Here is a 19,620-nt window from a genome sequence, read left to right on the forward strand (position 1 = left end):
TTCAGAAAAGATTCACTAATTGCATAGACAGATTATATCATAATTATCAAAATTGGTTGCTCTTAGTCATAATTTATCAGAAGTTTATAAGTTAGTTTAGGGAATGAATAAGATAGATAGAAATTTGTTGTACCTGTCTAAGTCAGGCAGGATAACCATGGAATATGTCAGCCAAGTTCATTCCATTGCCATACAAAGGTTTAATTGAGTGATTATATTGTTTTCCTTTCATCTTACTTGAGAAATCACAGTCTTAACATCTCGCTAGGGAAGGAGGAAATGGTTCAAATTGATCAAGACGATCCGTGTATGATGCTAAGTTTTCGGGAAATGTGGTGAGTAGACGAGAAGTGAAGATAATGTCCAGTATGGGTTGGTTTACAGTAGACTTTAGGGTTGATATGCCCATTTCTTGTTATTTGATTAAGGTATCTAAAAATGGTAGTTGTCTGTTCTTCTCAAGTTCCAAGGTGAATTTGATTTTCTGATGGAAATGCCCTCTTGTTTTTTGATTAGGGTATCTAAAAATGGTAGTTGTCTGTTTTTCTTAAGTTCCAAGGTGAATTTGATTTTCTGATGGAAAGAATTTATCTTTGTTAGAAAGTCAAAAAGCGCTGTTTAATTTGTTCTCCAAATTATAAAAACGTCATCAACATACCTCCACCATACTAATGGCTTAGGGTCTAATTGAGACAGGATGTCATTTTATAGCATCATACACATGCTCAAAAATAGAGCCACCAGCATTGTATCAGAAGAAAAAGACCTCCAGGACAAATTAACTCATATATCACAGACCCTGGTAAACAATGGCTATCCAAGAAATTTAAGTAAAAAGATACTTCATAGCAACCCCACATAACAACAATCTGCGAAGACTCAATATAAATCCTCAATTGCCATCCCTTATGCAGGAATAGTGTCAAAAAAGATTGCAACACTCTTCATACCTTTTGAAATTACAGTAACTAATATGTTTCTGATCAAGACGATCGGAAACATATTAGGGTCACCAAAAGACAGCAATGCCTTCTTCAAATATGCTGGAATATACAACATCCCTTGCTCTTGTGGTTTAAATTACATAGTTCAGACATCAAGAAGTCTTGAAATAAGAAAAAAGGAACACATGGGGGATGTTAAAAACAACAGAATAGATAGTTCCAGATTAGCCCTCCACTTCTTCAACACATTGAATGGGACAAAAGTTCCTGTCTAGATTTCTGGTGTCGCAATTTCAAAGAAGCCACGATGGCTCTCTGTTCTGAAAGCTGCCTAAACAGAAATCAAGGAATGATCCTGCCTGAGATATGGAAAACCCTAATAAGATCGCTAAGCTGGCCAGAATTTAATTTTGCTGCAAACTACAGAGCATGCATACACAACAATAACTAATGAAACACATGCTCCATGCGTATGATGTTATGCATCTTTTTTATTTTATGTTATACTTTATACGTTTGTTCTATGTACTAGCGACTTTCAGTTGTCTTTACTGTTTTTGTATGTCCTGAAGAAGCCAAACAGCCTAGTTGGTGAAACTTGATGGCATTATTTATTCTTAAATTCATTGGTCATTGGTCCATAAAAAAACTCAGTGTAATCTTATTTTATTGGTCATTTCATTGGTCCATAAAAAAACTCAGTGTAATCTTATTCTAAAACATCAAACACATTTTTTTGCACTGCTTGTAGTGTTACAAAAACTTGGTGTTATTGATATAAAACAAATCCTGTTTTGTTTATATGAGCAAATTTTTGAAGTTGCAATGGGATGGTATCTTTCTGATTGTATTCATACTATTACAAAGAGATATCATTGCATCCTGCAATTCAGGATACCATGGTAGACTGGTGACATTTCGAGTAGTGTTTGTAGTACCATGGAGTTACAAAAACTTTGTGTTATTGATATAAAACAAATCCTGCTTTGTTTATATGAGCAAATTTTTGAAGTTGCAATGGGATGTATCTTTCTGATTGTATTCATACTATTACAAAGAGATATCATTGCATCCTGTAATTCAGGATATCATGGTAGACTGGTGACATTTCGAGTGATTGAAATTTGATTCAGTAGTGCTTTCATCACTAGATTTGGTGACTGTTTTCTCTAGCCATCTTATGGCCTTTATAGATATTGAGATTTTATATTATTGTTATTGTTCAGGCATGGAGTCTGAATCAGCAAGGGAGACCCAAACTATCCACATAATCTGTTGTGCCTCTCCTTAAATCCATTAACAGACAAAACACTCACAACTGACCCTGGAAACCCATTCCATTCATTCATAACTCTCGAAGCAAAAAGTCTAGTCTTCTCACTCCTTCTCCACACCTTTATTAAACTTCCAGGGATGACCTCTTGTTCTGCCCCATCAATCCAAGTGCTGAAACATTTCCCCTGTATCAACCCTATAAAATCCTTAAAATAACTTAAGGTGGGATGTGTTTCTATCATATCCCCCACCTCTCTTTTTCTTCTATCATCCAACTGCTGCAATCCACACACCCTCAATCTATTCTTATAGTGAACATTCCACAAACCACTTACCATCTTGGTCACTCGCCTCTCAATCTTCTCCACTGTTTCCTCATCCCCAAGAAACCCACGAGACCAGACCTGAGTGCAGTGATCCAGATGTGGATGTATCAAGGCCCTTATAAAGAAGAATAACAACTTCCTTATCTCTACTTGTTAGCGTGTTCTTCAACAACCAAGTAGTCTTATGTGCTACCTTTAGCAATATGTCCTCTCAACTTTACTCTCTGTCTACCACCACCCCTAAATCTCTAGCTTCATCTATTTCCTGGAGTACAGCTCCATCTATGGTGGACAGCTTATAATCTATTTATTCCAAATTTCATAATCTATTTATTCCAAATTTCATAAAGTGAAACGCATTGTCTTTTGTCCATACTGATAGCATATTTAAATTGTCCTGCAAGCTTTTCAGGAGTAATAGTTAATCATTCCCTTGATTCACTATTACTCCACCTAATTTTGTATCATCAGCAAATAACTGAATATTTCCTTTTAGGTTATTTCCTATATCAATTATGTAAAAATTAAACAGTAGTGGTCCTAGCACTGAACCTTGCAGCTTATCTCTGGTTATGTGTTTTCGCTTTGATTCTGCCCCTCTGTATACCACTTTTTGATATCTGTCCAATAGCCACTCTGTTATCCACATAACCAGTGTTTATCCATCCACATTTATTCCAATTTCCATAAGAGAGTTTCATATGGTATTCTGTGAATGTCTTCGCAAAATCCAGCAGAATCATGTAACCATTTCCTTTATCCAACTAAGCTATCATTCTATTATTAAAATATTAGTAAATTACCGAGGCATGACCAACCCTTAACAAATCCATGTTGCCCCTCATACAGTATCATATTCTTATCCACCCATTCTTGAATTCTCTTTTTGACCAATTTTTCCCACTTTTACCACCACCACTCCTTAGATACTGATTGGTCTATAATTTGCTACTGCACTCTTAGAACCTCCCTTGTGCAAGGGAATTATTTTTCCCTCTTTCCACTTCCTTAGAACTCTACCAGAGCTGAGTCTTAAATTAAAAAACCTTGTCAGAGGCATTGCCGGTTCCCTTGTATATTCCCACAAAATGTGAGTTGATATTCCACATAATCCCACAGCTGTATTTCCACTGAGATTCTCTTTCCACATCAGTCTCTGTTACACAGCAGTAACCTCACGTGGATGATATACCCTTGCAAAGTGGTCACTCGGTAACTCAACTATTTTATCTATTTCTGTCACCTCGTCACCATCAGCTCATTAAGATTAATCTCCTGTAGTCATTCTTCCTCTTATTTGCTACATAATGAAAGAACTCTGTGGGATTTCCTTTGGCCTCCTTGGCTAGATTCTTCTTATAATCTGATTTTGCCTTCCTTACCATACTGGTCATCTTTGTCCTTGTATACCCTCCACGGCATTTTTATTTTCTGAAGCTCATGCTTAATGATATTATTCATCCATCTAACTCCTACCCGATTAATCCTCCTTAACATAGGTATATAATTTAATATAGCTTCCACTAGATGCACCTTATCTATCTCCCATGCATTACTAACATCCTTCCCTTGCAGTGTTTTATGCTAGCTACCAGATTGCATTCTAGCTACCTTCTAAGCTTATCATAATCACCTACCTTGTAATTCCACATATATCCCTTCTTGACAGAATACAGAATATTCCTCATATTTTCTTATGCGCGCGCGCGCGCACCCACACACACACACACACACACACACACATATATATATATATGTATATGTATGCATAAGGATATTTGTATTCTTTTTTAACACTTTGAGTCCTAGACCTTCTGTAAGTATATATACATATTGATGTATATTTGCATCAATAGGACTCAGTGTTAATAACCGTTTAGTGCTCAAACTGGACACTGGCTGGACCCAGATCATCTGATATCATTAGCATCATACCCCATCTTCTGCTGTCTGGTCTTAAGTATTCTGCAATCGAGCAGGTTCTTCTCTTAGTAGCAAAAACTTTCCTTCCACTCTCTTCTGATATCTTAAGAATGTAAAATTCTCAGTTATCATGATGTAACATGAAGAATAAATAAATTAAAAACCCTTCATAAAAGATAATAGATGAATTATTTAAAAGAAATATTCTTGCATCCAATAAAATATATAAAATATAAAGGTGTTTGTTGAACTAACTAACAAAAAAGAAAGAATATATTAATGTTGTAATATGGTATAAATGAGAAAATTTAACTAAATAAGACAGAAAAGGATTAGTCATAAAAGATGGTATGTGAGAGGCTAGAGATTAAAATATTAAGTAAATTCATAGAGAAATTTTGAAAGGGGATTAAGTTAGAGGCTAGCACAAGAAAAACAACAGAAAATCGCTTAGGGTCAATTCCCGGATTGAGACTTCGTTACGGGCTCGCTGATCAAATGACGTTTGGCAGAAAAACGGCACCCTAATTGGTCGGTAAAGTCAAGTCAAAAGGGGGGGGGGCGGAGAAAAGAAGTTAGAGAAGGTGCCATTAGGAGAGAGGGTATAAAAGGGTTAGAACCCCCCCCCCCCGGAGGAGACTCTTTTTGGCTTTTGGTTTTGGTTTTGTTCCAGGAGAGTTCTTCACGAGCTCTTTCGTATGAATATCACGGTGTTTTCCTGAGTGGCAAGATAGGGGTTATATCTCCGTCGTCACAACACGGAAACGAAAGTGAGCGGGATTTTGATTCCGTACTTCCTATGTAAGAAGTGAGGAATGCCATATAGTCAAAGAAAAGAAAGCATATTCTTTGTGTTTCCAGTGTCAACTACGAGAAAGGGAAAGAAGTAAAGAAATCGATGTCCACGTCACGAGTTGTACAGCCGTTATATAGATGATTCAAAGTGTGTCCTAAGTTACGAGAGGTTAAGACTGCATAAGCATAGTTCAATTCCAAAAGGAATGTAGGAGAAACAGATTGTCAGAGAGGTTATACCAAGATAGTTTGATCAGAAAAAGGTAGAGGCCCATATGGAAGAATCAAGAAAGAAAAGTACTGTAAAATATGTCTCGTATTAACTATAATTCGTTTGTAATAGTTATCATTATTCTAATACTGAACTGTTGAAGTGACCAAGAAAACAATACTAGGACTTTAGTATCTGACAGAATATATTGAAAGTAACCTGGCTAGTGTTAATGTTATATGAGTAATTAAGTGTCCTGAGAATTTTGCATGTCTATTATATTGTATAAGAAAGTTTAAATGTCATGGTTATGTGTTAATGCAGTAAATGGTTTAGTTAAGCTACTTAAGTTTGGATAGTTAAATAGTGTGAATTAATCTTATATGTCCAGTTCATATGAATTTATATGTCGAAATGTGTATGGCGGCATGATCGTAATACCCATTATAGGATCATAGCTTAAATACTCATGATAAGCTAATCTCAGTTTGTAAATATTTAGTATAGCATTGAATTGAGTAATAACTAAAATTTGAATTGCACCATGTTAAGGAATTTAATAAACCTTTTGTCCAATGATAAAACAGTTGTCTGAAATTGCTGTCCAATGCACCACTTGAAAAATTACGAACCTAATCACGCGGGAAATTAATGTGTTAAGAAACGAGATAAAGTGTCACGACTGCAACATTGTTTCACTTTCAGACATATTTGAGTTCTTTCTCCTTGTTTTTGTATATAATATCTCAAACTAAATATCCCAAAAGGCGCAGTATAAATACAAATATTAGGGGTACTAAGGGGAGAAATAACTTAAGTATTAGTAAAATTTTTGTTGATATCTCGAGCATAGATAATAGTAGAACACAGATAAAGGGGAAATAACTAGATGGAATAAAAAATCATAAAATGGGACACAACAGCATCATACCCCATCTTCTGCTGTCTGGTCTTCTTAAGTATTCTGCAATTGAGCAGGTTCTTCTCTTAGTAGCAAAAACTTTCCTTCCACTCTCTTCTGTTCTGAGCCTTCTCTTTCAAGGTTGTGTACCTGTCTCCTTTCAGCATGTCATCTAGCATTGTTTTCCTTACTCTTCCTCTGGGTATTTTTCCTTCGATGGCATCGCTGATGATTTCATTTCCTCTCAGAACATGTCCAATCCAGTTTCCATTTCTTTTTTTTATCCTCTTTAACAGACTTCTTTCTTCTACTCTTTTTAAGACCTCTTCATTGGTTATTTTATCTGTCCATTTGATTTTTTCCATCCTTCTCCAAATCCACATCTCAAAGCTTTCCCAAATCTTAATTTCTTCTTTCTTCAATGTCCAAGTTTCAGCTGCATAGAGGGCAACACTCCACACATAACATTTTATTAGTCTTTTCTTTAGGTTTCTGTCCATTTTACTTCTGAATAAATTCCATTTTCTATTAAAGGCATCTCTTCCCATCGCTATTCTTGCTTTTATGTCACTTTTACATCTTCCATCACTGCTAATCACACTTCCTAGATATTTAAATGTCTTTACTTAATTTAATTTTTCCCCATTTATTCTGATATCCATATTTGCCTCTTTCCTTGCTATTTTCATTACCTTTGTTTTTCTCATGTTAATTTTCATTCCATAATTGATACAGGATTCCTGTAATCTGTTCAACAGCTGTTGTAGTCCTGTTTCAGTATTTGATAATAATGCCTTGTCATCTGCGTATCTTATTTCAAATATCTGTCTACCTCCAATCTTTATTCCTTCTTCCGAATTCTCCAGTGCTTCTTTTAACATTGCTTCGGAATACATGTTAAACAAAATTGGTGACAGAGAACAGCCTTGTCTTACTCCTCGTCTAATGATACCTGGTTCTATTGTACCATATATGTCTCTGACCATGGCAGTTTGTCCCATATATATATATAGTGAAATAATTAGCCTTCTGTCTTTCCAATCTTTTCCATTACTTCCACCATCTTATCCCATTTTACATAGCCAAAAGCTTTTTCAAAATCTATATAATAGATATTAACCTCTTTATTCACTTCCAGACTTCTTTCACTTATTATTCTTAACAGTCCAATTGTATCTCTTATTCCCCCCCCCCTTCCCGAAACCAAACTGATCTTCTCCAAGAAATTCTTCCACCTTAGATGCAATTCTCCATGTTAGGATTCTCATAAGTGTTTTTGATGTAATGGAAATGAGGCTTATTGCTCTAAAATCCCTGCAGTTCACTGCATTACTGCACTTAATTTCATTAAGCAAAATCACATCATGGCATGAATGGTTAGTTTCTGTACTTATACAATTTTTCTGTGTAGAAAATAAAAATCTTTTGCACATATCACAACATTTATAAGAATTTAGAATTATGTGCAGCTGCAGTTCCCCCTATGTCCCAGAATCAGTCATTATAAAATAAACAGCTACAAAACATTTGTTATTGGCTAAACCCTCTGAATAATGTGCAACTCAAGCAATATTAATAATGTCAATATTATCTTATTGCAACTAAAGTAATATTAATATTTTCAATGATTAGCTAGTGAGAGTCTTCTAAATAATAAATACAAGATGTTATAATCAGATAGTAATGATCAGGGAAAAACAAGGAGCAGCTGTAATGTTTACTACTAAACATGAAAATAATCTTCTTGAATGGCTGGCACTATTGAGTAGAGTGATAGGGGCAAATATCAGATTTGAGAATTGGATAGAGAGACATTTGTGCTTACTGCCTCACAGTAGATTCTATTAAGAAATGGAGGAATTTTTTGATTCATTAGAAAAAGCAGCTGACACAAAGGAAAAAGTTGGCCCTTGTTAGAGATCCAAGCAGCAGAGTAGGAAATGATTACCAGACACATAGAAATGTTTTGGAAAAATTTAGAGATGAGCAAAACTTATAACAATGGTAAGTACCTACTGAACTTCTGATCACGACATGAACTAGTCATTACTAACACCATATTCCAATATAACGACATCCACAAATTCACATGGAGAGAGAGAGAGAGAAAACACAAGAAATAAGAAAAACTTCATTTACTGTGATATTGTCGATAGCAGTATCTTCACACTGGTTCAGGACATAACAGTATACAGAGGATTTGAAATAGGAAGTGATCACCATCTAATTTTGAGCATGATAATATTGAATATCATATTAAAAAGAAACTTGTTTAAGAAAGTTTTTTCAAAGTCAAACAGCTTTCAGAGGTAAACTCAGATGTACAAATATTATTCAAGAAAAAATGAAACAGTTTGAAATACAAGAACCAAGCCTTAGAGATTCACTGGCAGATCCCAAAGAAAACATTGATTCAGCCAGAGAGGCATGTGGTGAAGTGGTCTGCAAGGATAGAAAAATCAGAACTCAGTGACTCAGGAGGTTAAAAAGGCAGTCATGGAAAAAAAAAAGAAGAGAGCATATTGCAAGCTCCTTTCAAGTAAGTCAGCATGCGCTTTGAGAGAATACAGAGAAAAATGTGAGAAAGCAAGGTAAAATTAACTGAACAAAAATCATGGCTTCAAAGACTTTGGTAAAAAAAGTAGAAAATAAATATTAAGGAGACAAAATATTCTGGAAGCTAATGAAAAGGCCTAGAAATGGAGGAAAAAGAATCAATAATGATAAAGGGGACACAAAAACTGAGATAAAGATATTCTGGATGTCTGGAGTAAGTACTTTGCAAGATTGTGTAAATGCTTTCTAGCATGATATAGTGGTAGAAAACATTGAAGGGGAATGCAATCAGGAGTACATATTAATACTTGAGGTAGAAAAAGCTATCATAAACCTGAAATGTGGAAAGACAACTGGAGTAGATGGTATTCAACCAGAAATACTCAAATATTTAACTATAGACGATCTAGTTGTTCAGATTCAGTCCTCTAACAAGGCTTCCTGAATTATGCAGTGCAGCTTCTGTAAAATTCAGAAAGCCTAGTCAGAGGATTGAATCCAAACAATTGGAGTAGGGCTCTCATAATACTCTCTCTCTCTCACACATCATCATCATTAATTTCCTGATATGTACCCCCAGGGAGTGTTGAGGTTACTATGACAGCACTGCTTGATTAAGTTTACATTATTATTAATCTCCTATCCACAATTTTCCTCCAAATTAGTCTATTACTTGTAAGCACTCCAATATTGTCATATCTAACATTTCATTCTTCTAAGGCAGTTCTGACTGAATCAATCCACCTAGATCTTGGTCTTTCTCTGGGTCTCTTTCCTCTATCTTGGCATCAAACACCTGTTTTGTTAACCTTCCCTCACCCATTCTATTTAAGTGGCCACACCACCTTAGATTAACTCTATGTACAAATTATTGAATACTAATCATGTCAAGTTCCTTTCTAAGTCTTCATTTTTAATATGATTCTGCCATTGGTTCACTCCCCTAATTTTGATCAAGTGCATTATTTCTAACCCAACTCTCAGATTTTTTTCCCCATGCATACATTGAAAATAATTTTGGTAATGTGTTTAGTAAAATGAAAATATCTGATTAACTTGTTCCATTGCACTGACTTGAAGAATAAAAGATCAAAAATATTTCTAGTAATAAGTAAATTTATTGCTAAGATTAATTTCAAAATAGATGTAATTTATATTATTTTATTGTCATACATGTGAAAATCAGTTTATCTCTTGTAAACAAATAAAATAGAGTGCAAAGTAAAATGTTAAAATATTGAAAGACAATTTTGATACAGGAAATTCCAAGTAAATAGTTTACTTTATAAAGTGGTCTTAAAGGCTGCAACTCCATTACAGTTGATCTGTTTATTGACTCTAAATCAGTAAGGGTGGAGTAGGGTAATTATGAGATGCAGAAACAGCCACTCGTGTTTTTATTTTTGTAAATTTGTATATGTGGTTTATGTATTTGCTCCACTTTGGCTATTGGATTAGATTAATATACAGAAGACAATTTTGTCAGCTAAGTCTATATTGTCAGTTGTATCTATTTCTTCAATACATTAATTAGTGAGGAACGAATACCAATAATGCAAGCACATCATGAGAGGGCTAAGATAAGGATTGACATTGAGTCAGAAGCTCTCTTCTCATGGTATGCCCCATTATTAGGTATTCACTTGGATACTGAACAAATAAGGATGGAACTGACAATTGTAATTTGATTTACAAAATGTATTCTATATTGGCTTAAACCACAGATGTATATTGTGATATGATTTGATGAAATGTCATGCTGGCTTGGTGTTGCTGCTAAACAAGTTCCTGCTTCAGCAACTCAGTTAAAAGTCAAATTCAATAGAATTGGAAATAGTCCCCATTAAGGTGGCATTGGATCAGAAACCCTGAACAGTTTTCTGTATTCTTGGCTCTGTGGCGATCTCCAGTTATCTAAACTTGACCTTATGAGACTCATAATTCCATTTGATGTTTATACCAGCATTCTCATTTAAAAAAAAAAAAAAAAAAAAAAAAAAGCATCCACTGATTATGGACATTATAAACATTACAAATTATAATGTTTGGTTATTCTTTTCATATAGCTATTAATTATTAGATAAATAAATAATTATTTTTACAGTGGAAACATGCTATACAGTATTTATAAAAAAAAAAAAAAAAAAAGTACAAATTTCTCAAAAATATTGCATGCATTTGCTATGTATAACTAAATAATTATAAAATGAGAAGGTAATCTATAACTGTGCTAGAATTACAGTTATAGATTACTGTTATAGTTATAGATTTTGATGAGTAGCAAAAGGCCACTGGCAGTTCCTTATTTGATATTTGTCTGCTTTAGTTCCATCTCTCATGTTCTTTTCTCCCCCCCCCCATCGTAGTATCTAATTACCTGATCTAGCTGGTCAGATATCATGTAACTAACTTAGTGTGATTTCTACTTGTCAGTTCATACATAGTATGGTATACTCAAAACAGGCCTAGCTTTAGGAAGTAATCTTACTAAATCTCTCTCGCACTTTCAAAATTTGTTATATGTGTAATATAGAGATACACTATGTTGCCAAAAGTGTCCAGACAGCAGCTGTTTGTATTTCCCATCACTACAGCGTTGCTGTCAATACAAGGTCGGGTCTCTTATCACTACTATTATATGCATTACCCTTCAGGGTAGGGTCTCCACAAGTTCTGGTAAACTGCTCCTGGAATTCGTTCTCTTTCCTCCTTTAGTATGGCAAACAGCCGATGAGTGTCAGTTGGATGAGTAGATCCAGAACGCACCCTTCTCTCTCTCCATAAAGAAATTCCTCTGTAATTATCATGTTTAGTTTTATTCCCCCCCCCCCCACACACACTTTTTTTATAGATGGGAACTATGAATGCTCTACTCATCACCATCATCAAATTCGTGGCATGTACCCTCAAGGGATGTACAAAATATTATGATAGTATTACATGAAGAACTTACATCATTATTAACTTCCTATCAACAATTTTCATCCAAATCAATCTGTTATCTGTCAAGACTCCAACATTATCAGATCTTATATTTCTGTCTTATGGCCACTTAAACAGAATGGGAGAGGAAAGATTAGCAAAACAAGTGTTCTTTGCCAGGTTGACAGGGAAAAAAAGTGGAAGACCAAGATATAGGTGGACTGATACAGTAAAAAGCACCTCATAACACCTGAGATTAGCTCTGCTAACACATTCCTCGATGCTAACAGTGTTAAGTTCTTTCCTAAATCCTTGTTTTTAATATGATATTGCCATCGATGCCATCTGTTCACACACTCATCTTTCTTAGGACTGTCATGTCTATGGTCTCTAGTTTATGATAAAGTGTTTTATTTCAAACCCAGCTCTCAGATCCATAAGTTAAAATTGGTTTCAACACTGTCTTGTACACAGCTAATTTAGTGTTTTAACTAATTTCTCTCTTATTCCATATAAATTTATTCATTTGATTTCCTACCATAGAGGCTTTGTTGATTCTGTTGTCTATTTCCATATTTAGTTTACCATCTTCACTAAAAATTGTGCCTAAGTAGCTAAAATGTTTTACTTGTTCTATGGGTTCTCCATTTGCAAGTTGATATTTTCAATGTTTCTGCCTATTTTCATTGTCTTTATCTGATTTTCATACCAAATTTATTACAACAGTTATTCAGTTTAGTTGGAGAATCTTGCAGACTTGTACTAGATTTATTTAAAAGTATAACATCATCTGCATCAAGTAAAGAGCTGAGATTAACATCTTCAATTTTGATATTAGATTTAATACCACTTTCCTTCATAATGTGATCCATATAGATAATAACAGAGTGGATAATGTGCATCCTTGTCTGCCACCAGATTTAATATAGATCTTTATTATATTACCACAATATCTGAACTATTTGTTGTAAAGTGAAAATATGATCCTGACAGCCTCTATTTGGCCTGAATCCAGCTTGTTCTTCACCAGGCTTCCTTTCCACAGTCCTTCTCAACTGTTTCTGAAGTATACATTTAAGTACTTACATAAATATAGGATGGATATAGGAAATAATCTGAGATGAACTGTTCAGTTATTTGCCGATGATGCAAAGTCTGGTAGAGCAATAGTGAATACACATGATGTCAAAATTTTGCAGGATGATTTGGCAGACTGGTTAAGGAGAATGGATGTCAATTTAATGTGGCAAAGTGTAAGGTTATCCATTTTGGGGTGAAAAGATTATCAGCAGTATACCACATTGGTGGAACCATACTCCAGGAAATTGAAGAAGAACATGGAAATATTATTGGATGGGGAGTTAAAGTTTAGGGACACATAGCAAAAGTGGCTAAATCAGCTCATCAGATCACTTGGTTACTGAAGAATACTTTGACGAGCAGAGACAAGCAAGTTATTGTTCCTATTTATCGAGCCTTGATAAGACCCATCTTGACTACTGTGCGCAGTTCTGGATTCCAGGGTTTCTTCGTGATGGGGAGGAGGTAGAGAAGATCCAGAAGTGAGTGACCAAAATGGTAGTTGGTCTATGGAATGAAACTTATGAGAACAGGTTGAAGATTTGTGGGTTACAGAAACTGGTTGATAGGCAGCAAAAGGATGATGTGATTGAGACATTGAAATTACTGAGGGGTTTTTACAAGATTAATTCAGAGGAAATTTTTCAGAACAGGTGGGGTGGTGGGAGAACTAGTGGCCATCAATGGAAATTGAGCAAGAGTGTAGTTAGTAACGATGTTAGAACTAGGATTTTTACTTAGAGAGTGGTGAATGAGTGGAATAAGTCTGTTGTGGGTGCTATGACTGTGAATGAGTTTAAAGCAAAGTTTGATAGATACTATGTGAATGCTGAATAGTTCTTGACACAATGTGTAGGGCCTCCCTCGATGAGGTCTAAGGTCTCTTTGGAGTTGCCTGTAATGATTAATAATAAAACCAGGAACACTCAGTAGGGAAATACTTCTGTAATTCTTACATTCAGTTTTATTTCCCTTTTTGTATATGGGTACTATGAGAGCTCTACTCCAATCATCTGGAATTCATCCATCTGTCCATGCCTTCTGAACTTTGCTGTGCAGTCACTGCAAGACTTTTATACCTCCATACTTGAGCATTTCTGATCGAATATCATCTACTCCTGCTGCCTTTTCACATTTCAGGCTTTTGATTGCTTTTTCTATTTCAATTATGGATGTGTATTCCTGATTGCATGTTTGTGGAATGTTTTTTACCATTGTACTATAACTGATTGTTTCATTTAGCAATTTTATGAAATAATTACTCAATATATCAAGGATATCTTTTACTCCAGTTTTCATGTCACCTTTATCATCTTTAATTCCTTTTACAGCACTCTTTCCTCCATTTCGGCGGTTTTCCAACAGCCTCAAGAATGTTTTGCCATCCTCTTGATATTTATTTTCTCTATTCTTACCAAAGTCTTCCCATGACTTTTGTTTGGCTAGTTTTACACAGTGTTTAGCTTTCTTACATTTATCTCTGTACTTTCTAAGAGTACAAGCTGACTTACTTGCCTACAACTTTTGATATGATTTCTTCTTTAACTTCTCATGTCAGCCATGGTGTTCTGATTTCTCTATCCTTGCAGACAACCTCAACACATGCCTCTCTGGTTGAATCAATCAATGTTTTCTTCAGGGCTTGCCACTGAATATCCAAGGTTTGGTTCCTGTTCTCAAACTCTCATTTTTTCTTGAATAATGTTTTTGTATTTTAGTCTGTAGTTTACATCTGAGAGCCACTCAACTTTTATATGCTTTAAAACTTTCTTACATGTTCTTCTTTTCAATATGAAATTCAATTTTATCCTGCTCAAGACTAAATGGTGATCACTTCCCATTTCAAATCCTTTGTACATTTCAGTGTCCTGCACCAGCGAGAAAACATCACTATCAACAATGACATAGTTAATGAGACTTTTCTTATTCCTTGCCTCTTCTCTCCATGTGAATTTATACACATTTTTATGTTGGAATGTTGTGTTAGTGATAACCAATCCATGTCCTGAGCAGAAATCCAACAGGTATTTGCCATTATTATTAGCTTTGCTCTTTTCTCCAAATTTTCCCAAAATATTTTTGTATGTCTCACAATCACTTCCTACTCTGCTATTTAGATCCCCAACAAGGACCAACTTTTCTTTTTTCATTGTGTCAGTTGCTTTCTCTAAAGCCTCAAAAAATTCCTCCACTTCTACCTTATTAGAACTTCTACCTTATTACAACCATAGGCATAAATAAGTCTCGTTGTCTAGTTCCCCATTCTGATATTTGCCCACATCACTACTTTGTATTGCCTGCCATTCAAGAAGATTAGCCTTGTATTTAATGTTGAATACTCTTCCTACTCTTTCTTTTCCCTGATTGTTATTGCCTGAATATAACATTTTGTATTTTTTGCTTAGAAAGATCTCACCAGTTTTTGTCTTTTTTGTTTCAGTCACCCCTATTATGTTGATTTGGTACTTATCCAATTCTGCTACTTCCATTTCTTTGCCATTCAGGCTTCTTATGTTGATAGTACTGATCTTGAACTCTGGTGGGTTTAATAAAGGTTCTCTGCATTCTTTTAAAGGCAATGTGGAGGTCTCCTCTCAGTCACACAGCTTTGACTTACTCTAATTACCCAAAGTATGACCTTCTGACCAGACTTTCTGAATTATATGTTGTAGCCTGCAGAACCATTTGAGCATTTCTGGTCGATTACAAACTACTCCAGCTGCTTGTGCTCATTTAACAGCATTTTAAAGTAATTACTCAGAACATCTAGAATATCTTTATCTTCAGTTTTCAGAACCGCCCTCACTACTGAGCTTAACCACATACACAGCACTTTTCTCTCCAATGGCTACAGCGATCACAGTATCAAAAAAATAATCAGTTCCTCCCCCATTCCCTGTCCTTCTCGTCAACAAGATTTTAAAAATGCCATCACCATACTCTACATCTGTGGCACATCCAAAAAAATAGCTAAGATTCTAAAAAAGTACAACCTACACTCAGCATATAAGCCCCACTGCAAACTTGCTACTCTTATCCGTTCTACGAAAGATCAGCTCCCTCCTCTCTCTCTGCCTGGAGTTTACAAAGTACCCTGTTCCTGTAAGCTGGCATACTTTGGACAGACAGGCAGATCAGCATCCATCTGCCTGGAGAAACACAAGTCTTACATCTGTAAACACAACTATGGTCATTCAGACTTGGCTGACCATTATCTTGGACACCATCCACAGGGTATCATGGAAGAAACCACCATGATCTACCACAGCAAATCAAGAAAGAGAAACTATTCTTAGAAGCAGCAGCAGCTCTCAAAAATCAACCAGATCTTAATAAATACTGTTGCATTAAGCTTCTGAAGATTTGGGAAACACTCATCACCAGAGTTCCCACCTTACATTCCAGGCCACCTACAACTGCCCTTAGAGGGCTCTCCACCTAGGTAGGACTTTAGTGTCACCCATGTGGTTGGGCTTAGTATTGCATGATATTTGTGTTAATGTTACATTAGTTGTTTTTGTAATCCCCGTAGATGTCCTAGTGACTAGGACGAAATATAGGAAGTATTAAATTCTGTTTTAATCCTTTCTGAGTGTTGTAAAAAATCCATTAAACCTCCAACATGATGTCCTCACAGCACTTAAGCCTCTACACACGAATGAAAGATGATCACTTCCAGTTTCTCTATATACTGAACCAGCATGAAGATATCAGTGTCAAAAATAACATATTCAATGAGGATTTTCTTATTTCTTGTCTTCTCTCCATGTGAATTTGTGCTCATCTTTATGTCAAAACTTGGTGATAATAATGACTTTTCCATATCCTGAGCAGAAATGCATCAGGTAATTGCTGTTATTGCCCTTTTCTCCAAAGTTTCCCAAAACATTTCTATGTTTCATATTTATTTTCTACTCTGCTCTTTAGATCTTCCACAAGACCAGCTTTTCCATTTTCTTTACATCATCAGCCTTCTCTAGTGACTCAAATTTCTCCACTTCTTAGGAGAACTTTCTATGGGACCATAGACTCAAATTAGTTTCATTGCCCATTTCTCCATTTTGAAGTTTGCTAACTTAACTCTACTTATAATTGCTTTCCAGTCAAGAAGATTATTTTCTTGTTTGGTGTTGAATGTTATCATTACTCCTTCCTGTCCTTGATTGCTATTGCCAAAATATAACATTCCTATATTTATTATTTAGTAGGATACCACGTTTTAGTCTTCTTTCTTAATACCAATTATGTCCATGTGGTGCTTTTCTAGGTCTTCTCTGCAATTTTGATTTCCTTTCCATTGATACTCCTTATTGCAATGGTTTTTATCTTCAGTTCTTCTGATGTTGTGTTTGATTTGGTCAGCTAAATCCCAAACTGCCAGCCCATCTCCTTTTTCATTCAGTATTCAGGATGGATAGCTGCTAATGGGGGTGCACTATGAGAAATTGAGGATTGGACATTAGGTCAGAAGCCCTGGTCAGTTCTCTGCATTCCTTAAAAGGCTCTTTGCAGTTATTCAGCTTTGACCCTTAAGTGATTGCACTATAAGTATTATGTTACCTTATTTATGGATTATAAATCTGAGAGAGAGAAAAAAAACAAAGAGAAACAAGTAGTGTGATGATTCAAAAGTTTGGTTATTAGAAATTATTCTTTCTTTTTTTATTTAAAAATGCTGTGAATTATTTTTAATGATTCTCATTTAAATATTTTTTATAATTGCTGTTCTTTTTTCAACACTGTTAGGCACTTTGTAATGGAAGATTGAATGTTGATAGTGAAGACAATGAAATCAAATGGAGCTTAGAAAGGTGTGTTGTTTTCTTTTATATTTTTTTTTTTTTTTATAAAACTCAGTTTCAGACAATACATCCATTAGTAAAAGGTTAGCATAGCCATTTATCAGACCAGTCCACCTAGACATATTCTAAAAAGGAGTATAAGATATGAAAGGTCACTTATTTTTTCCAGGAGAGCAGAAATGGGATAAAAGCACTTATATGTTAAAAAAAAAAATGTAGTATACAGAAAAACCACTAAGTTATCTGCAGTGTAGAAATAGTTAATTCACTGGCATTTTAAATCATTAATTATATTGTTGTTGCTGCTGTTATAACACTGCTCAAATTTCATAAAGGAATTTACATTCTCAATAATTAAAACAGCACTATCAGCCAAGTAGTTGTTTTTGAATTGGAGCCAAACCTTCTGACGTCCCAGTACCTGACTTATTTTAACATCAAGCAAAATTAATTTGGGGGTGGGGTAGTAGGAGCAGGGAGAAAACAAGGCATCACACTTGGAAGTTGTCTAAGAGTGTGATTAATTAAGGATATGCAGACTAGGTTCTTTACTTGGAGAGTAGTGAAGGAGGAATGAATTGCCAGAGGTGATTGTGAGCATTCCAGCACTGAATAGGTTTAAGGAGATGTATGATAGGTATTGTGTTAATGGATAGTGGGTCTCCCACAATGAGTCATTTGACTCAATGGAATACCCATATAACATGTGGAATGCTTGTTTATGAAATGTCACTTATGTTTTAAATGAAGTAGATAAAGCAGTCAAAGAATAATGTGATCAATAGCACACACTCTGTCTCTAGCATTTTACTTACTACTCCCATCTCTTTACATCCCTGCCTTTCATTTTTGTCCACTTGTGCCAGAGTTATTTTGAGACTCCAGATTTAGTGAAAATATTTGACCAAAGTGACCTATAGTGATATCCAAGGAGGAAGCGATCTTACTCCTCATTCATCTAGTTGATTTAGCCTGAATTTCCAGAGTGCCTTACGTAATATAAAGAAACAGCAATATTCCAAATTTCATTGAAAGCAGTTGGACAATACAGTCTGTAAAGGTGCAGAGGAAGCAACCTTCTCCCATGCAGTCCCCTTTCATTTTAGAATAATTGAAATCATTTGAACAATTTGACTGATAGATTGAAGAGGAGAATGTGCCCTCTATTAAATTCTGTCCCTTTTTTTAGTGTGAAAGCTGTTACATACTTTCAGAGGGACCTTAAGCAGTATCAAAAATAGCTGTATTCCAAATTTGGTAAAAATTAGCTGAATTGAACAATACAACATCTAAAGTCCTCTTTTACCCTGTTTGTTTTAGTCTGATTAAGACAGAAATTCTCTGATTTTTAAATTGAATTTCTCATATTTTTATGAGGAGGAGGAGAAGAAGAAAAACAATGCTTTTTTTTGCCATTAGTTCAAATATTTTAGTTCTTGAATTAATTAGATCATTATAATCAGTTTCCTGATATAGACCCTCAAGGGGTGTTAGATTTAATGCTTTAAATTTGGTAGACAGTATATTATTTAGTACCTCTTAAAACAACTGATAGATGATAATAATAATAATTGCACAGGAACCTCCTTAGAGGCTGAAGATTCATTGTGAAAGCTCTACCCCTCTCATTGAACAAACTGACTGGCAAAATACTCACCACAAATCTGGCAGCCCATTCCACTCATTCACCATTCTAAACAAAAAATCTTATTTCACACTCTTACTTCATTTCCAGAAATGATCCCTTGTTCTCCTTCCCCCCCCCCCCCCTAGATAAGTCCAAAAAATTTCCTCTGCATCAATCCTATAACACCCTTTTAGTAACTGAAATGTTTTTATTGTATCTCCTATTTTCTGCCTATCAGCTAACTTTTGCAACCCACAA

General features: G+C 35.1%; 1 protein-coding gene across 2 annotated transcripts in view; it reads left to right on the plus strand.

The window, feature by feature from the left end:
* LOC150105085 (protein Njmu-R1-like) overlaps positions 1-19,620 on the plus strand; it is a 111,861-nt gene that overhangs the window by 63,519 nt on the left and 28,722 nt on the right. For both annotated transcript variants that reach the window (XM_090396143.1, XM_090396142.1), the window contains exon 8: positions 17,680-17,744. In XM_090396143.1, the coding sequence (XP_090252269.1) occupies positions 17,680-17,744 (65 nt within the window). The remainder of the gene's footprint in view (positions 1-17,679; positions 17,745-19,620) is intronic.

Source organism: Typopeltis vanoorti, chromosome 7, assembly GCF_054136105.1.
Source record: "Typopeltis vanoorti isolate ZY-2024b chromosome 7, IOZ_Tvanoo_1.0, whole genome shotgun sequence".
Lineage (NCBI taxonomy): Eukaryota > Metazoa > Arthropoda > Arachnida > Uropygi > Thelyphonidae > Typopeltis > Typopeltis vanoorti.